At 39.3% G+C, this 20,198-nt stretch overlaps 1 protein-coding gene across 1 annotated transcript in view; it reads left to right on the forward strand.

The window, feature by feature from the left end:
- Positions 1-20,198, forward strand: part of AFG2A (AFG2 AAA ATPase homolog A) — a 358,336-nt gene that overhangs the window by 67,940 nt on the left and 270,198 nt on the right. The window contains exons 10-13 of the mRNA XM_063458412.1: positions 85-239; positions 2,835-3,044; positions 6,703-6,756; positions 13,390-13,469. Coding sequence (XP_063314482.1) covers positions 85-239; positions 2,835-3,044; positions 6,703-6,756; positions 13,390-13,469 — 499 coding nt within the window. The remainder of the gene's footprint in view (positions 1-84; positions 240-2,834; positions 3,045-6,702; positions 6,757-13,389; positions 13,470-20,198) is intronic.

The raw sequence follows: 20,198 nt of genomic DNA on the forward strand, positions 1-20,198 counted from the left end.
AGTATTGGTACGAAACTATCTTGCTTTCATTCATTTTCCTTGCTGATGACAGAAGAACTCATGAACAAGTGGTTTCCTTTGCAGGCTTGAATGCTCTGCGGAAAAAATGTGGAGAGCTGTCTTGCCCATCAGACAGTGAAGTGGCTGGCTCTGTGGTAATCACTGTGAATGACTTCCTGCAGGCAATGAATGATGTCAGGCCCAGTGCCATGAGGGAAGTTGCGATTGACGTGCCCAATGTAAGTAATTTTTTTCATATATCTCAAGAAACATTGTCAACCTTTAGCTGGCAGTAACACTGTGTGAGGTTGCCTGCACTGATTTCACTGTTATTCAACTACACACTATGAATCACTAGAATATATGTGCATTAAAGGGACACTCAAGACACCTTGAGCACTTGTTGAAGTGCTTTATTGATGAAGTGGATGTCCTCTTTTTTTTTAATTTGTCAAAAGTGCAGAATTCAGTAGATTATTTAGAAATTAACCTTCTTGCATCTTCCTGCCTGTCAGTCAGGCAATGATCCTGTTACTTCCTGGTTGCTTAGCTCAGTGGAGCTAAACTCAAGAGGCAGGTAATTGCCTACAGCACCTGCCTTTAGCTGCATTGGGAAGTCTGTGATTGAAAAGATTGCGATTGTGGGCTGGGATAGAAGTTGCGGGGCTTGCAAAGGCAGCAGACAAGAGACCTTAATCATTGCGGGTGTATCTACGAAACAGTGATTTTATAATGTTTTTTTTTTTTAATGTATTTGGTCAGATGAGCGTTTATTTAATACAGTGTGATTTAATAATGCATATCATTTATAGGCATCCACTAAACAATTGTTCTATGTGATGGACATGGTTCAGTTTCTAACTATACAATTTTGACTTTCTCTGAACCACCCTGCAAAATACATTGTCTCAATGCACTCTAGTGCATTTAGTCTGCAACCAGACTAAAGTAATTAAAGAAGGGAAAAAAGTATTATTGTCCTCAAAAATAGATTCCATTTCCCTGGATAGTTACATTCTTGTAAAAGGATGCGTTGAACTTAAAACATTTGGCTTGGCTGCATGAACATCTGGAGATGCAGTTGCGTGTCTAGTCATTTCTGAGAAATGAATCCTTGCAGACTTTTCTCTGTTAAACTTCTGTTCAGGAAAGACTCTCGAAGCTAGTTAAATAAGCAGGTGATCCCGATGTGTTGCCTTTTGGTAAATGTGGGATTACATTTCCCTTGTGGAAGTGTTTAAGCTATTCTATTTGACATTTGAAACTCAAGTCTAATAGTATACGTGAGATCACATATGTGTCAGAGACTTGACATTAGCAGGGACAGGGTCTCACTTTTCCCAGCAGAGATATTTTTTTTTCTTGTGTTTTTTTTTATTTATTTGTTTTTAACAATTGCTTTATGGGATTATAAATACATGGTTTGCAGCGGGTTCATGTAGGCATGCTTAGTTCCATACTGAATCAAAATCACAATATGTGGTGGTTCTCTTGGCTGTGATTTAAGTTCTAGCTACACTGGGGAAGGACAGGAGACCCTCGCCCACTGACCCATGACAATGAATCACATTCTGAGTCCTATTCTGGTAACTCTCTGGCTACGTGATTGAAACAGACCATGAAATAAGAAGTGGAATGAATGTCTGCTGCTTGGAACTCCCTCTCAGCAAATGTTTATTGACTATTGAAAAAAGTGAAAAAAAAAAACCAAACATTTGTGGGTGGTGGAGAAAATGTTTGAGCTCCAGTAAGCAGCTCCTTATTTTGTGGTTTATTTTGTGTTTTATCTTGCTCCCTAGTTCCAAAAATCTCAATTTCATTTTGAACTACTGTATTAGTAAATACTGTCTCATTACCACATTTGTTAGCAGGGCATATCCGAGACTTGGACTACTTTCTTCCTGGATGGCTCTTTTAAAAAGTGGATATTTAGGGAATCAGGGTTATTTACTAAAGTGAAAATTGAAGATTATGCTCGCTTTAGTGTACTAATAATCTTAATAAGGAGGCTTCGTATTTTCTTAACTCTCTTTACTAACTCCATAGCAGCAAAGAAAAGGATAACAAGAACCAATCAAAAAACAGTAGGAGGTATAGTATTCACAGTGAATGGGCTCCTCCTCCTCTTTTAGCTAGCGACATCGCAGACGGGAAAGCTTATTATGATGCCTCCGATCTTAGTGTTCTTAGTTTGTTTAGCACTGCTCTATTCCTTGTTCAGTTCAATTTTGAATTCCCTGCAATTCTCACTTCAGTGAATGACATTGACAGTGTAGACAAAGTTTAAAATGCTGTGTGATTATCTCTGTTTCCAATGCTACATTACCGGATTCTAGCATCTTCAAAGCTATTTGAATTTGACATCTTTACATAGTCAGTAAAGCTAAAAACAAGTTATCTCCAGGATAAATTACCAACTCATAAGTTGCTCTACTGCCAGGAATTTTCGAGTTATGAGCAGCACATACAGAAATGCTACTCCAGTACTCAACACATGTCTCTTTCCATGACATCACAGGATCAGTGCGTAAGGCGTGTGTCAGAGGAAGCAAGGACAGGGGCCCAGAACTGTACTCATTTTGCATCTCTGAGATCCCTTTTTACTTGATTCAAAGCAACAATGTTTAGATGGCTTTCTTCCAGTCTTGGACTTCTATTTCAAGTCATACGTATCAAACGGCATAGAGCCTTTTTCATTTTTTATGGATTTTACTGAATGTATTTCTAAAAAGTGTACTTATAAATTGATTGTCCGTTTTCTGGCTCCTAAACATTACATACCCATGTTTGCCATCCTTCCTTGTGTTTTTATGTATGATTGTTTCTCTTTGCAGGTTTCATGGTCAGACATTGGAGGCATGGAGAACGTTAAGTTGAAGTTAAAGCAAGCAGTGGAATGGCCTTTAAAACACCCAGAATCTTTCATTCGCATGGGGATACAGCCACCCAAAGGAGTGCTGCTCTATGGACCCCCAGGATGCTCCAAAACAATGATTGCAAAGGCACTGGCTAATGAAAGTGGTCTCAACTTTCTGGCCGTGAAGGTAAGAGACAGTGTATTCACTATCTCCCCCAAGGACAATATTGCTTTATTTGAATATACAAAATACTATTTCTTTGTATGAAGGCTGCTATGGAATTAAATGTGCTATGTATATAGCTATAAACCACTGCTGGGAGAAATGTATCAAGATGCAAACAAGACTGTAGCACAAGCATGTCAAACTCAAAGCTAACACGGGCCAAATAAACAAGGGCCGCAAAAAAAAAAAAACACTTAAATTTTCATAGAAACGTAGGTTTATTTAGGAAAATACAGTGTAAATTTTTTTTTTGCCTAACTGACACTGGACATCCTCACGCTCGTAGGGCTTCAAAGTAAGCCAAAGAGCGAATTTATTTTGAGGAGATATGTATTTATTTCAGACCACGTACCTTGACATATTAAGAAAAGTTTGATAATGGGACTGAAATGGTGAATGTATGTTGGTGCACAGCTTTAAAAACAAATGACGTTATCTTGTTGACTTTGAAGTCCTATGAGTGTGTTCTTTACTTTGACTGAGATCATCAAACGTAGACGATTTCAGCCAATCCAATGCTTTCCCATAGGAAAGCATTGGGAGGCTATTGTATATGTGTGGCAAAGATCTGAGCAGCCAATCAGCATCTCCATGGGGAGCGTTCAGTGCCTCCATGCAGACCCAATCTAATACACTGCCCCTCCCCATTCTAATACACTGCCCACAAATCCAATACACTGCCACCAAATCCAATAAATTGCCCCCTCCCTGTCGTCTAATACACTTCCCCCTCCACCCAATCTAATACACTGCCCCTTAACCTAATACACTGCCCCTCCTCCCTCCACTCTAATTGAATACACTGCCCCTCCTTCCAGCACTCTAATTTAATACACTGCCTCCCTCCCCTAATTTAATTCACTGCCATTCATTTATTGGTATTGTTAACCTGACAACCTTTTTACCTTTTATGTCATGTCCCCTCATATTATGTGGTGTCATAGCAAGTTGGGTTCTATAAGTAGGAAGTGAACGCCTTTTTTTTTTTTTTTTTTTTTTTTTTTTTTTTAAGATCAAAGGCCTTCCCTCATTTGTGAATTCCTATTAAGGCCTTTAAGTATAGTAATCCGAGTCTTCATTTATCTGGCTAAATACAACCCCTTCTAAATGGCTACTAATAATTGAATGACTGCTTTTAAAATGTCTTTTGTTGTAATTACTAACAAAGAATGACCTCGTAATTTTCTGATGCTCACAAATGTTGCATTGTTGACTTTATGGGTAAATGTTAACCTTGGCTGTCCAGTAAAACAGTAGAAAAGTAGCTTGAGGATTACTATCCTGTACTGAAGATTTGTATTTCTAATCGTTAAATAAGCTGCCCTGTATTCATCATTATAATACACGGCAGATTATTTACAAGACTCACTGGGTTCAGTGGTTTCTATACTCATCTGTCAATCTAAACAAATTAGATATTTACATTAAAATTATCACTTGTGCTTTGCAAGTTTCTCATTATAATAACTAGCCAGTAATATTTCTTGACAAACCTTCACTTAAAAGTCACTTAAAGGGGCACTATAGTCACCTGAACAACTTTAGCTTAATGAAGCAGTTTTGGTGTATAGAACATGCCCCTGCAGCCTCACTGCTCAATCCTCTGCCATTTAGGAGTTAAATCCCTTTGTTTATGAATCCTAGTCACACCTCCCTGCATGTGACTTGCACAGCCTTCCATAAACACTTCCTGTAAAGAGAGCCCTATTTAGGCTTTCTTTATTGCAAGTTCTGTTTAATTAAGATTTTCTTATCCCCTGCTATGTTAATAGCTTGCTAGACCCTGCAAGAGCCTCCTGTATGTGATTAAAGTTCAATTTAGAGATTGAGATACAATTATTTAAGGTAAATTACATCTGTTTGAAAGTGAAACCAGTTTGTTTTTTTCATGCAGGCTCTGTCAATCATAGCCAGGGGAGGTGTGGCTAGGGCTGCATAAACAGAAACAAAGTGATTTAACTCCTAAATGACAGTGAAATGAGCAGTGAAATTGCAGGGGAATGATCTATACACTAAAACTGCTTTATTTAGCTAAAGTAATTTAGGTGACTATAGTGTTCCTTTAAGAATGTTGGTACTTTGAAAACTGATTTGCTAAATTCAGACTAAAATTGCCAGGGTGTGACGAGAGGAGTGATTGAAATGTATTTATCTCCAAACTTGTATTTGCCCCAGTTTTGCATTTCAGTTTTCAACTCATTGAATATATCTAATAGAAATGAAAAGTGGTGTTCATTTTTCTAACTTATCTCTGTGTGTCTTTATTTTTCCATATAAACCATCCCTGTTACTGTTATCCTTCATTTTATCTTTTTCTCAATCAGCCATTTTGTATGTCTTTCTTTGTATCACTCTATATCTCTTCCCATTATTGAGGGCTGTTTTTCAGTCACCTTTTATCAATGTCTCATTCTTTATCCCTATGTCTTTTAGTTCCTCTTAATGTTAGTCCGTACAGTACAACCCCTCATGCCGTCTGTTTTTCTCTGTTTCTCAGATACCCTTGTCTATTTCTCTGCTTCTTGTTATTTGTTCCTGTCAGCTCCCCACTATGTCTGCCTACTTTATGCCTTACTCTCTGTATTTTTGCATATGCGAAAAACATCTGTGTAAAAAAGTACACAAAGGAACACTACAAGCACCATAACCACTACATCAAGCTGTAGCGGCTTTGTGGCAAGGAGTTCCCAGGCTCCCCCCAATGTAAGGAGTCACTTATTAACTGGGGTTTGCTGGGCATCACTACTCACCTCCACTACTTGGTATGAAAATCCAGAAGCTTTCTATCTGGTAGTGTAAGAATGAACTCATTGTCTGATAGCTTTCAGCAGACCCATGGGCTGAATTTATATTTTTTAGTGGACCCATGTTTAAAATCCCTGCTTTAACCTCTCTTGTTTACAATGCAATCGTTACTTTTTACTAGTCATCCAAGATAATGTAGTATAGATGACAAGGGTGGCCAAAGGTAGATCCTTAGCTGAACAAGAACACCCATTTCTAAATATGATTTAATAACAACACTGGGACAAATGTTTTTTTGTTGTGTGTTTCATGGAACGGGTTACATGTAAATAGGCTGACTGTCTGTTCGATAGCCATTAAGGCAACTTAGTTTAGGTATTTCAAACAAACCCACATTTTACATTTTGAACTTGGAATTGATAACGCTAGTAAGTAGAACATTGCAGAAGAGGAAGAGATAAGAACCAGACCACAGCTACATGCCAAATATATGGAGCAGCTGCACAAATATTTTGTGAGTATGAAACATTGTTTTGACATTGTATAAACCATGGATGTATGAAACTTGTGATAAAAAAGACAAAACTTTGTCTAAGATTTCTAAGCCTAAAAGAAAATACCTGGTTTGCTTTTGACATTATATTTGCAATATCTGACACTGTCTTCAGAAAAATTGCCAGATATGATTGTTACCTGTTAGGTGCCTCCTGTAGGAATCCTGTTTAATGGCTTGTATGGACATGTGAAAGTTGATTAGTTTTATTAAATAGTCTTCCTAGCATACTGTATATCAGAATTCACATGAGCCAGCCCAGAACTCTTTTTGGCTCCATCTTTACTACATCTTTAATAATATGTTCCCTTTTGTCTTTAGGGTCCAGAATTGATGAATAAGTATGTTGGTGAATCAGAACGTAGTGTCCGAGAGGTGAGTAATCTGGAAGCTATACTGTAAACACTTGAACTTTGTGGGGGTATTTTATGTTTTATTTTCTATATCCCTATATATAATCTAACCTTAATATATATTTCTATATATTAAAAGATTAGAATTCATAGGGAGCATTACCTCCGCTGTAGTAGTATAATTAGTGGTAGACTGTGGTACAGCCCCTATCAGCACCACCAGCCACTACCCATATCCATCAATAGGGGCTATTAAATAAATTGAACAGGGGGGCATAATGTCCACCCAGCACTCATCCACTGGTGGTGGGTGGGGGGCCATAAATTATAACCCTCTAGTCACAGGGGTGGGAAATATTTTTTTATTATTAACTCCCAACCACCACTAATGGATGGGACTAGAGGGGAATAATAGGTCTAACCCCCATTTCAATATTTAGGGCCCCCACCAGCCACCAATGGGTTGGGGATGTGTGGGGACAATAGGTCCACCCCTATTACTATTTTGGGCCCCCACATCGCCAATGGGTGGGGACTAGTGGTGAGGGACAATAGTTGCCCAGTTGCTTATCTCTTCTTATGACGGCGAGCAGCCACTGGATGCTCACTGTTTAGTAGACATGCCCGTACTTGTGGAACGGTGGGCAGGAGGATGAAGGGGAGGATTTAACCTCCTTTATACTAATTTGGGGGTCATATTGACCCCAATAGGGTGAGGAGCATGGGAGTTTTAGGAAACAGCAGGAAGCACAGCTCCCCACCTCTTCTATGTTTAAACATTACAAGGAAGGAGCCGCGAGCCAGTAGCTTCCTCCTTGTAATAAACTAAACCAAAAAAACAAATTGCATGGAACAAATGTTGTCAAACAAGCAATTCAATCTTTGTTTCATTCATTGTAATTTGTATTCATACATTTATCTTTTGGTCGAATAGCCAAAGTTTGGACAAAACATTTTCGTCCGAAAACGAATACCCAAGTCTAAGAACTGGGCAGCTTACAATCCCCGTTCCATTTATTATTGCACTTGTAATTTTATTGAAGGATACACCCTGCTTCATGGAATCTTTTTATTTTATTGTGCTTGGTTAGCATCTGCATTTGTTATTTTACCATATGCATAAACATCCTTTAAAGGGACACTGTAGTCACCAAAACAACTTTATCTTAATGAAGCCGTTTTAGTGTCTAGATCATGCCTCTGTAGTTTTACACAACCTGAATGAAAACAAAATACAGGTAGTTTCATTTTCAATCCGATGTAACTAACTTTAAAAGTTTTTATCTCCTGATTTGTAAATGTAACTTTAATTACATACAAGAGGTTCCTGCTGGGTCCAGCAAGCTTTTAACAGAGCAGGATATGATAAATTCTAAGTTAAACAGAATTTCAAATAAAGGAAGTTTAAACATTAGCTGACTCTTTACAGGAAGTGTTTAGAAAAGCTGTCGAAGTCACATGCAGGGAGGGGTGTCTAGGGTTGTATAAACAAAGTTATTTAGCTCCTAAATGGCCACAAATTGAGCAGTGAGACTGCAGGGGTATGATCTATACAGCAAAACAGCATCATTAAGCTAAATTTGTTCTGGTGACTATAGTGTCCCTTTAAATATGTATATCTTCAATTTTTAATAAAATACATTCTAATTTTGTTTTATATATTTTTTTTTTTATAATAATACATATCCAGACTGTTGCAGTTTAACTGGCTATTGGTTTTGTAACATGGGAAAAGTAGCAATTCAATATGTGTTTGTATGAGCACGCATCCCTCTGGAACTCTGTGTGTGCATTTTTAGAAGCATTGAAACATAATCAAAATCTCATTTGCATTCATCTAATCACAATTTGTGAGTTTACTTCAATTAAACATTTGCTGAAACTAAAGTTTAATAAAAATATGAATTACCTTTTTTGTTTTCCTTTTGACAATTTGTATTCAGTTTTAGAGTACAGAAAGGAAGAGGGAGGTTATGGGGGGATAAAAAACCATCGACCTTTGATGCTACTAAGTTCACAATAGATGTGCAATACAGTAGGTTTACATTAGTGCCCCGGAGAGTATAGATCTTGTTCCATGAGTGTCTAATGTGTGACTTAGACTTGTGAGTCCAGAAGCGCCATAATTGACGGTCTATTCAGTGGGGTTTTTAGCAGTGAGACTCACAGTGGGTTATGTTAGGAAGGAGAGGTCCAGTTGTCCGTATGAAGTCTATTCTGGAGTATGTTTTGTATACAGCCGAGTAGTAAGAGTATTCCCTATCATTTGGGTGACGTGTTCTCAATGCGTCATACAGTCCATGTTCCATAAGTAGTTTCATGAGTGCTTTACAGTTGGTTTTTAGTTTGGTGTGTCTGACTGAAGAGTCAGGGATGGGCGTGTCTACTTTGGAGTTTAGTGTATGATTAAAGTACTTGGATATGATCACTTGGCTGTGTGTAGTAGTGGGTATTTTTGCCAGTACCTTATGTAGGAAATTTTGTTGTTGTTCGTTGAGAGTGTATAGTCCCACTAACATGTATTGTAGGTTGTTGATGATGCAGTGGAGGATCGTGTCTTTTTTTTATGTTGAGAAGTTCTACTGATAGTGAGTTATGTAGAAGGATGGAGACTCCCCTGGATTTGGATGAATGAGACACATGGTATTGGCATGGATACTCTGTAAGGCTGAATGTAGGAACCCTATTGGTGACAAAGTGTGTTTCTTGTACACATACAATATCTGCTTTGTTGCGTTCAACGTCATCAAGTAACATGCGTTGTGCGGGGGGGGGGGGGGGGGGGGGGTATTCAGTCCCCTAATGTTCTGTGAATAAATTCTAATGGTGCAAATTTAGAACGAGTTGCAGGTTTTTACTCTACGAATGGATAATTGAGTAGTGGGAAGGGTGTGGGAAGAGAGGAGGGATTGGGGAAAGGCAGAGGGTGTGAAGTTTTAGGAGTAAACTCAAGTAAAGGTAACGTATGTACAAGTTGACCACGGATGGTCTTGGTACGAGGACGTCGTACCTGGGAGGTGTAGGGGTTAGAACCACTTATAAAGTGGCTTGCGGGCTCCAATTTGCAAAATGTGGTGGTTGCAGAGTTGGTATGTCTACATGGTTACTACCAGTTAGGAATATGTGTAGCTTGTGGGCTTTTATATTTCTGATTGTTTTTCTGTTCTTTTCGTTCCATGGAAGTGTGCTTATGACACTGCGATGTGAGGTTGGGTGAGCTGGAAGCGTCCCGACTCCCTCTGTGGAACTGCAGGCAATAAAATACTTATGGTGTAGTGTGATAGGTGTGGTGGGTTTGCCCCAGTACCCTCGCTGTTCACTATAGTGGGTTGTAGGTTTGGTGGTGACTGATAGGGTTGACATTTGTTGAACCCTTGCATGCCAGGACATAGGGGTTACATTTTAACAATGTATCAGGCTAACTTTTGCCCTTCAGTTAATCATATAAATATAAAACCGATAATTAAAACATGAAATAACATGAATAACATGAATAGGGTCTGTAGTGCCACAAGATAATTATGATAGCATATAATACCGTGTAATCCTGCTGTATTTCGTAAGGAGTTTGTGCAGCTGAAGGTGGCTTTCTTAAAACGTGGTCAGTTGGGTTGTAGTATTGATGGGATATAACATCTCATGTAACTGCAGGGCAGGTGGTGACTGCGTACCATCTTTGACTTATTAATACCATGGTGGTACAAAGTGTGTGGGCGGATTCATGTGTTTCGTCTCCTTGGCAACACCGCCTTGGACCTTGGGCCTTAGCGACCGACAGCATGCCTGACTTGCCTTCTTTAAGTAGATGTTAGTGTGCATATAAGTAACATATTAACCCTATAATGCCCAAAGTCAGTCAATTGAAATATAAGGATTAGTCACTTGACTAAAGATATAAACAGTCTTTTGGCAATAGTAGTATGCCGCGTGTAAAGTATTCGCGGCCTAGGCCGGTTGTTATGTTGGGGTATCGGTGTTTAGCTCTTGAAAAGTCTGACCTAATTCTGTCTAGGTCGTTTTGCGGTGAGCCAGACAGAGGCACCTCCGTGGGCGGCGCTGTGTCCAGAATATAACATGTCGAGCCTAGCGGGTTTACCATGTCGCGCTTGTGCACGGTCATAATGGGTCCAGGTGGTATCGGTAACTGTCGGGGTGATACCCCAGAGTCAATTGTGTATCAGTCCTCGGTATGTACATTTTAACAGACATAACTAAATATTATAACATAAGCTGAGAACTATTCTAAGAGTGGCTAATTAACTACCAACTCGGCCCCTGGTTCAAAACAGAAACATTACACAAGCGTTGTACTTGCGGCCCATGGAGGCTTCCCACGTAATCACAGTTCATGTGGCGACTTTCTGCCCATCGGTTGTGATTTACGTGACGAGGTGGACAGTCCTGGGGCATTTCTGGTGTGTTGGCCCCAGTCCTTAAGCATCCGCAGGCCTTCTTCCGGGGTGCCGATGATCTTCGTCCCGCAGTTTTTAGTTACCAGGATCTTCGTGGGGTATCCCCACCTGTATCGGATCCCTTGTTCTCGCAGTGTTTCAGTGATGGGATGAAACTCTTTTCTGCGTCGTAAAGTTGGTGTCGAGAGGTCTGCCATAATTCGCATGGTGGGGTAATCCTCATGGGGATTGGGTCTTTTTCGGCGTGATCTCATAATGATTTCCTTGAAATGAAAATAGTGTGCCCTGAGGAGCACATCTCTCGGCGTCGAATCAGGTAAATAATGGGGTTTTGGTACCCTATGGACCCTGTCCACTAGCAGCATGTCCGCTGGGACACCTGGTGCATATGCATGCATGAGTCCTCGTACATATACTTGGAGGTTGCAGGGGAGGACGGATTCAGGGACGCCCCAGTAAGTGGAGATTATTCCTACATGCCCTATCTTCCAAATCAGCAATGCAGTGTGCACTCATAGGTGCAATGCTTGCTCTTGGTCCGCCATATCGATATGTGCCGCGGCACTTTCTTTGCACTGTGACGCCACGTGGGTTGTTCTTGCGACCTCTTACGTCCAGGTCCTCTTTCCGTATTTGGTCTGCTGTGGTCTGCCATGTTTGTATTAGTTTGGTATACATAGCCTCCAGAGCCTTTTCAAAATATCCCCTGGTTAAGCTTTCAGGATTTCAGAAGTCCTCCGCAGCTGGCATGGGATTGCTGGCGTCCGAATCTTGAGCTCCATCTTGCAGCACAGCCCATGTGGCCTCAAACGCTGAGGAGGAATTCTGGCCCAAATTTTTTAGCTTTTTAGCTCTAGATGTGTTCTTTTTAGTGTTGTGCTGAGACATTCTTGTGTGGGGTCAGCGCTTGTAATTCTGCAAATATTTAGTTGTTTTTAGTGGAGCCCATGTGCCGGAGCAAAGTTTCAAGCTACCATCTTGCCTGACTGCTAGCCATGCCCCCCCCGAATTACCTTTTTGAAAGGCAGTTTTAATAAAATAGCTGGCTAAAATCAGAAAAGTAAACTTCTTTCTGCAAAGCCAGATCTGTAATAAGAGTATCTATTTATCTATCTACCATATATACTCTAGTATAAGTCGAGTTTTTCGGCACATTTTTTGTGCTGAAAAACCCCAACTCGACTTATACTCGAGTCAATGTCTGTATTATGGCAATTTATATTGCCATAATACAGACTGGGGGCTGGCAGAGAGTGTTTACTTACCTCTCCTGCAGCTCCTGTCAGCTCCCTTCTCCTCCGCGCCGGTCCGGTCAGCTCCCCTGTCAAGTCCCAGTGTAAGTCTCGCGAGAGCCGTGCTATGACCCTGCGGCTCTCGCGAGACTTACAGTGTCAGCTAACAGGGGAGCTGACCGGACCGACGCGGAGGAGAAGGGAGCTGACAGGAGCTGCAGGAGAGGTAAGTAAACGCTCTCTGCCAGCCCCCCTCCACTGAACTGCCAATGCCACTGGACCACCAGGGAGTGAGAGCCCCCCTCCCTGCCATGTATCAAGCAGGGAGGGGGGACGAAAAAAAAATATATATAAATAATAATAAAATAATATTTAAAAAAATAATAATAAAATAAAAAATAATAATAATAAAAAAAATTAATAAAACAAAAAAAACAATTAATATTAAAATAATAATTAAAAAATAATAAAAATGCCCACCCCCTACCAAGGCTCTGCATCACACTCTGCATCACACACACACTGCATTCATACACACACTGCATTCATACACACACTGCATTCATACACACACACTGCACTCATACACACACACTGCACTCATACACACACACTGCATTCATACACACACACACACACACTGCACTCATACACACACACTGCATTCATACACACACTGCACTCATACACACACACTGCATTCATTATATACACACACTGTAAATAAATATTCAATTAATATATTTTTTTAGGATCTAATTTTATTTAGAAATTTACCAGTAGCTGCTGCATTTCCCACCTTAGTCCTATACTCGAGTCAATACGTTTTCCCAGTTTTTTGGGGTAGGATTAGGGGCCTCGGCTTATATTCGGGTCGGCTTATACTCGAGTATAAACGGTATCTATCTATCTATTCAAATTATTTTTACCAAAAAATGTGACTCTGTGATTCAATGATGATGCTCTGGATTACATGTGGATGGCCATACAGAATAACCCTTTTTGTTTCAGATATTCAGGAAAGCAAGAGCAGTGTCTCCCTCAATTTTATTCTTTGATGAAATGGATGCTTTAGCTGTTGAAAGGGGAAGGTAAGACTGAACATTAAAATCTTGGTGTTGCTTTTTTCTAGTAACAGATGTAAGTCAGCAGTACGATTGCCAAGTCAGCATTGTTTGAAATGGTGAAATGATTTGACATATGGAATGTGAATATGCTGACAAAATGTGAGATTTACTTTAAATTTCTGACATTTCACACTTTAGTGAATGTTCCTGATTGAGTTTACAAAATTAGCTGTACTGTTTATATAGCATAATTACCCTGTGAAGGGTTTTCATACTCGCAGAGAAAGAGGACTTCTGGATTGCTGATATCATAATGTTTAGATTGTAAACGTCAAAGAAAATAATTAGTAATTGGAAAGGAATGAGTGGAATTTTGGAGGGGGTAGAACTGCTGAAATTCAAGTTGTATGGACATTTACAGAAGAGTGTATGACCAAGTTTATGAGCTACACCAGTGGTTCTTAACCTTTTTCGACAGGGACCCAAATTACATGGTGCTAGAGCACTGGATCCCAAACCAATCCTCATGACGCAGCAACAGTCCATGTATTGCCAGTATCCCCACTGGAATAAAGCAGGGAACTACATAAGTCCTGGATTGTTGCTTGACGCCCTCTGTAGTTATGCTGGGTGTCGAAATATGACGTAATTCCGGCCCGGCATAACTAAACTGCGCGCGTGAGTGAGCAGTGAGGAGCAGGAAGGGAGACCTCCAGAGAGAAGAGGCCCCACACCAGCTCCCAAAGGTAGGGAACAATAAATAAAATGATGTGAGTGTGTGGAAGAACGTGTAAATGTGTGTGTGTGTGTGTGTCTGTCATTGAGTGTCTCTGTAAGTGTCTGTCAGAGAGTGTGTCTGTCAGTGAGTGTGTGTTGGTCAGTGTTGCGATGGCCGCAGATGGACAGTGGAGGATCTCGAGGTGCACAGAGGCACGCAATGCCACGTCACATTCTGACGTGACGTCAACGTTCTCAACCTTCCCAGGGTTTCAGGGAGTAGCGTGAGGATCCGCTTTGGCACAGGGTGCAGATGGCGCCATTGGGGATATACCAGAGGCTGGACTCCAGAGTCGCATACTGACAGCGGCAATGTGAGTAAAGTCTGCTTGTTAGCTAATATTGTTTTTGTTTTTTTAAACAAGGGCCTGATTTTAGTAGAGGGGGTTGCTTGGATTTAGTAGAGGGCAGTGGGGGACACTGGAAGTTAGTATAGAAGGGGGACTGGGATTTAGTATGGGTGGGGGGACTGGTGTTGAGTAGAGGGGGTTGTTGTTTTTTTATTTTTATTCTGTACTTTTAAAAACACACCTACGTTTCTTTGAAACGGTTTAAGGTTTTTTTGTGGACATGCTTGATATAAGGTATAGTGTAAGGCAAATATCATAATAGTAGAATTGTGCTTGTGCCAACCTATTTAATGGCTCAATACATATCATATATAAAATTATAATTTCTTCATACATTCTCGGTGCATATTTCGCTGTGTGAAGAAGAGGAGTTCTTTGGCATATTGTTTAATCCACAGAACTTTCACTACACTAAAGACCATTTTTGGGTAATGCATTGGATCCTGCTGCTGTCATGTTTTAAAGGGAGACATCTGTTCCTAGAACTCAAAAAGTGCACAGGTTGGGAAGTACAAATATTTCATTGTCAAATAGGAACCAGATGGGAGGTAAAATATGTAGCAGAGTTCTCATTAAAGTCATCTGAAATTAAACGGTGTAGGAACCCAGACAAGGCACTTGTTAGAAACGGCCTGTTTTTACAAGCTGATTTTGCACAGTAGGAATTTGAAAATGCATTAGAGATGCTTACAAATTGTTGCCTCTGGAGATCAATTTCCTGTGCTGTTATTACTAAGCATGCTGAGATTTTTAGGGAAACACCTGTTTACATTGTCTCCATCATTCATTCTCGCTTGCTTCCAGTTTGGCTATGCTATAAATTTGTTTTTCAGGCCTTAAACAAGTCTGCTGCAATTTGTAGGGAATTATCTGAAATTGCAGAAGTCTATTCAGCAGAAAAATGATTTTCAGATGAACACTCTGTGGACAGGTTTGGAAGGATACAAGGTATGATACTATGACTCTTGAATAAACAAGGCTGTGTTTCTGTGCGGACGTTACAATCACCAGTGTTTTAATGTAAAGCGGAGGTGTTTCGCTTACCAGATATGGATGTGGCCAGCCCTCTGGTGTTAGCTTTTTTTTATTTTTTTATTTTTTTTTATTAAATGTTCAGGAATGCTTTTCACTGTGTCATCAGACTGCTCTGTCCAGACACTCATCCTTTAACCCCTTAAGGACACATGACATGTGTGACATGTCATGATTCCCTTTTATTCCAGAAGTTTGGTCCTTAAGGGGTTAATGTCAGTGGGATGTTCACAGGTTTGGGATAATTTAAAGTTCTTGCTCAGGGATTGACTTAAGTATGAGGGAACCTGTCATGACTGCTACATTTTGAACCATTGCAGAAACTATTCCCTGTCTTTTGTTATTATAAAACCCACTCTTTTCTAGTGTTGCCAGATCCAGCCTACGTTTAGACACATATCACTCTGTCATGCTTAAGGGCAGGAGTGAAATTAATCAAATGACTTTGTTGTAATTGATTTGATTAATTAATGTATCGTCTACCCACTGGATAAAAATAAGGAAAGATGCAGGGAAAAATATGTCATGTGCTTCCCAATAACATGAAATGATATGTGACCAAAAAAGTGCAGTGAATTTGGCAACACTACACCTCTCTTCCACAGTATTTAATGCTGTGTTTTATACTCCACAACAGAGTTATATCCAGATTCCATTGGGTGTTTAGCATAAATACAATTTGTCCCCACCTCTCATCATTACTTCTCAACTCTAGATCCCTTAAAGGGTCACTCAAAGCATCAAAACCACTGCAGCAGACTTGGTTCCCTTTTAACCCCTTAGGGGCTGAGCCAAATGGACATGTTGTGAACAAAACAAAACGTAAACAAAACCTGGCATTTGCGCTATATGTCTGTCCAACCTAAATTCACCTCTTTCATATTAAATGTACCCACCCTTATTATATATAATTTTATTCAGGGGAAACAGAGCTTTCATTTAATATCAAATATGTAGCTATGAAACATCATTTAATATGAAAAAATGGGAGAAAATAAGAAATGTTTTTATTTTTTTAGTTCTACGTGACATTTTAACTGTCAATGTCATAATACTGTTTGCTTTTACTGCAATAAAATACACATATTTGTATTCAGCAAAGTCTCACGTGTAAAACAGTACCCCCTATGTACAGGTTTTATGGTGTTTTGGGAAGTTACAGGGTCAAATATAGCACGTTACATTTGAAATTGAAATTCGCCAGATTGGTTATGTTGCCTTTGAGACTGTATAGTAGCCCAGGAATTAAATTTACACCCATAATGGCATACCATTTGCAATAGTAGACAACCCAAGGTATTGCAAATGGGGTATGTCCAGTCTTTTTTAGTAGCCATTTGGTTACAAACACTGTCCAAAGTTAGCGTTAGGATTTGTTTGTGTGTGAAAAAGGCTAAAAACGCACATTTTGGCCAGTATTTGTGACTAAGTGGCTACTAAAAAAGACTGGACATACCCCATTTGCAATACCTTGGGTTGTCTACTATTGCAAATGGTATGCCATCATAGGGGTAATTTTCATTCTTGGGCTACCATAGGGTCTCAAAGGCAACGTAACCAATCTGGCGAATTTTAATGTGAAAAAAATGAAAGACAAGCCTTATATTTGACGCTGTAACTTTTGAAAACACCATAAAACCTGTACATGAGGGGTACTGTTGTACTCAGGAGACTTCGCTGAACACAAATATTTGTGTTTCAAAACAGTAAAAAGTATCACAGCAATAATATCATCCGTGTAAGTGCTGTTTGTGCATGAAAAATGCAAAAAACTTCACTTTTACTGGCGATATCATCGTTGTAATAAATTTTACTGTTTTTAAACACTAATATTTGTGTTCAGCGACGTCTCCCGAGTAAAACAGTACCCCCCATGTACAGGTTTTATGGTGTCTTGGAATGTTATAGGGTTAAATATAGTGCTAGCAAATTAAATTCCCTATAATTTCAGCAGGTCCCGCTAATTGTAATTAATTAAGATACCTAATTATGTAAAAATATTACATAAATATATATGTAGAATTAATATATGTATATATACATATACGTATATTATATATATATATATATATATAATTTTTAAAAAATATTTTTATTTATATATAGGTATATATATAGTGATATATAAGTATATATTTATGTATATAGATATACATATATATATATTATTTCGTTCTACGTGTATTTTGATATAAATTTATATATATTAATATCACAATACAGTTAGAACGAAATAACACACATCTATATATTTTTTAATTATTATTTTTAATTATTGTTTTAATTTTATTTTTTAACGTATTTACATATTTTTTTATATTATATATAAATATATATATATATATATATATATATATAACAATAATGATATATATATTTAATCAGTATCAGTCTACGTGTAATTTGATATTAATATATATATTTATATAATTATATATATATAGTAATAGTAAAATACACCTAGACAGTGTATGTATATGTGTATATATATACTTAGATCATATATATAATAGATATATATGATCTAAGTATATATATATATATATATTTTTACACTTATTTTAATTCAAATTATTTTATTTCCAGCAAGCAGGGGGACTACCTCGCAAGGGCCTCACTCTCACATGGCCGGGGGGGGGGGGGGTGGGGGGGCTGCAGGAGGCAGGATCTGCCACGGGGACTCCCTGGGAGTCTCCCCAACCGCGATCGCCGGCGACCGGGTAAGTAAAAAAAAAATGGAGGGCGTACTATTAGATCCCCTTAGAATAGGGCGTAATAGTACGCCCTCCGGTTTTAAGGGGTTAATAGGGCCCATCTAGCCCCTCATAACCCCATCTTGTCTCCCTAAATATGGTAACATTTTACTTGTATTCAAGTCTCCAGCTGCTGTTTCTGCCCCTGCTCTGCCTGCTTACAGAAGTGATTCTGTGAGCCAATTACAATGCTTTATCATAGGATTGGCAGAGACTTTCCAGGCTTCAGACGATATAAATTCCATATCTCTCAGGGGGGGATGGAGCTGGATAAGGACAGGCAGAGAGTTGAGGCTTTTGGGGACTCTAATGTGAGTTGTGTATGACTATGTAACAAAGCTCCGTATTAATGTAGTAATGTGCAAACTCTTTAATATGTTACAGAGCCCCCAGAAATAAAACTCTCAGTATTGTGCAGTATAAGAGTATCAGAGCTCCACAGAAATAAAACTAACTGTAATATGTAGGGTAAATTAATGTGTTTATGAGATATACAGTAATAAAATGCCTACTTGCTTATACTGCATATAAATGTATTGAGTGCTGCATATAAATGTATTGAGTGCGGCATACAGCTCATCTGTCAGTCTTCACCACTTAATAGGAACCCATCTGCAAGAGAGAAAGCCCAAGTATTGATTGCTACCTGGGACTCCCTGGTGTGTGCAAGGATTTGACGGTGCTCACACCAGAACGTAAGAACGTCCCATGCTGTCCTAATGTTGTTAAAGAACACTGTATGATGGACAGCATGAAAAATGACTTACGCCATTAATAAGGACCCTAGTATTTTAATTGGGACTGTGGGTCATTTTCTGATTTCAGGCATCATAAATTGAATGTGCGGATCTAGGCAATGTGAAAACTGCTGAGATCATTCATAGGGACAGGTCTTCTACATTCTACTGGCCACATGTTATTGAAGTTCAGTGTCTGCATGCAGAGGGAGGAGATACTGAATGTTTGGATGCATTTTAGGCAGCCATGACCCAGTGTTATGGGAAAACGGCTATCTGAGGAGTGTCCAGTTAAGTTATCACTAGGCTGTAATGTAAACACTGCATTTTCTCTGAAAAGACCGTGTTTACAGCAAAAAGCCTGAAGGTAATGATTCTACTCACCAGAACAAATGCAATAAGCTATAGTTGTTCCGGTGACTATAGTGTACCTTTAACTAATTATCCAAAGACTGGTATCCCCACAAGTGTTGGGGTTCCTGCCCAGCGGAGTATAAGTATAATTCAGACTCCCTTATAACTTTAACCTTCCTGGACTATAGCTTTTTGAGATTTACAGTCAGTGGAAGTGGTTATGGTGCCTAAAGTGTTCTTTTACCCATTTTCTTCATGAGAAGATCCATTTTCACACAAATGAGATTAATGTTTTAGCAAATGATATCATAATCCAGTTCAAATAAGGCAAAACCTTGTAAAAATTAGGAGTTGAAATAGAAAAATTGTTTAATTTTTCGTCTTCTTTCTATGCTTTCTCAATGCTGGAGCCAGGTGGAATGGACAGAGTTTATGAAGATAATAAACAGAGAGGTAAGGTGGAGAAAATTAGTTGCAGGATAAAGAAGTGTGGCGGACCACCTGGTACCCTAACTGGGTACCTCCGCCAAGCATGCTCCCTAGTTATCACCGGGACACCATCAGCACTTCTGCCCCTTGCCGCCGCAGTTTGGCCGGGGTCTCGCCATTGCTTCCCACCCTGGAACAGGGTCCTGGATCCAGCTTCTAGTGATTAAAGCTGTCCTGCAGAGAGTATAGCTGTGTAGCTGGTACACCCAAACACTAGTCGAGACTGAGTGAAGGATGAAATGAACTGGTTTATTATGGCCA

This window comes from Pelobates fuscus, chromosome 6 (assembly GCF_036172605.1).
Source record: "Pelobates fuscus isolate aPelFus1 chromosome 6, aPelFus1.pri, whole genome shotgun sequence".
In the NCBI taxonomy this organism is placed as follows: domain Eukaryota; kingdom Metazoa; phylum Chordata; class Amphibia; order Anura; family Pelobatidae; genus Pelobates; species Pelobates fuscus.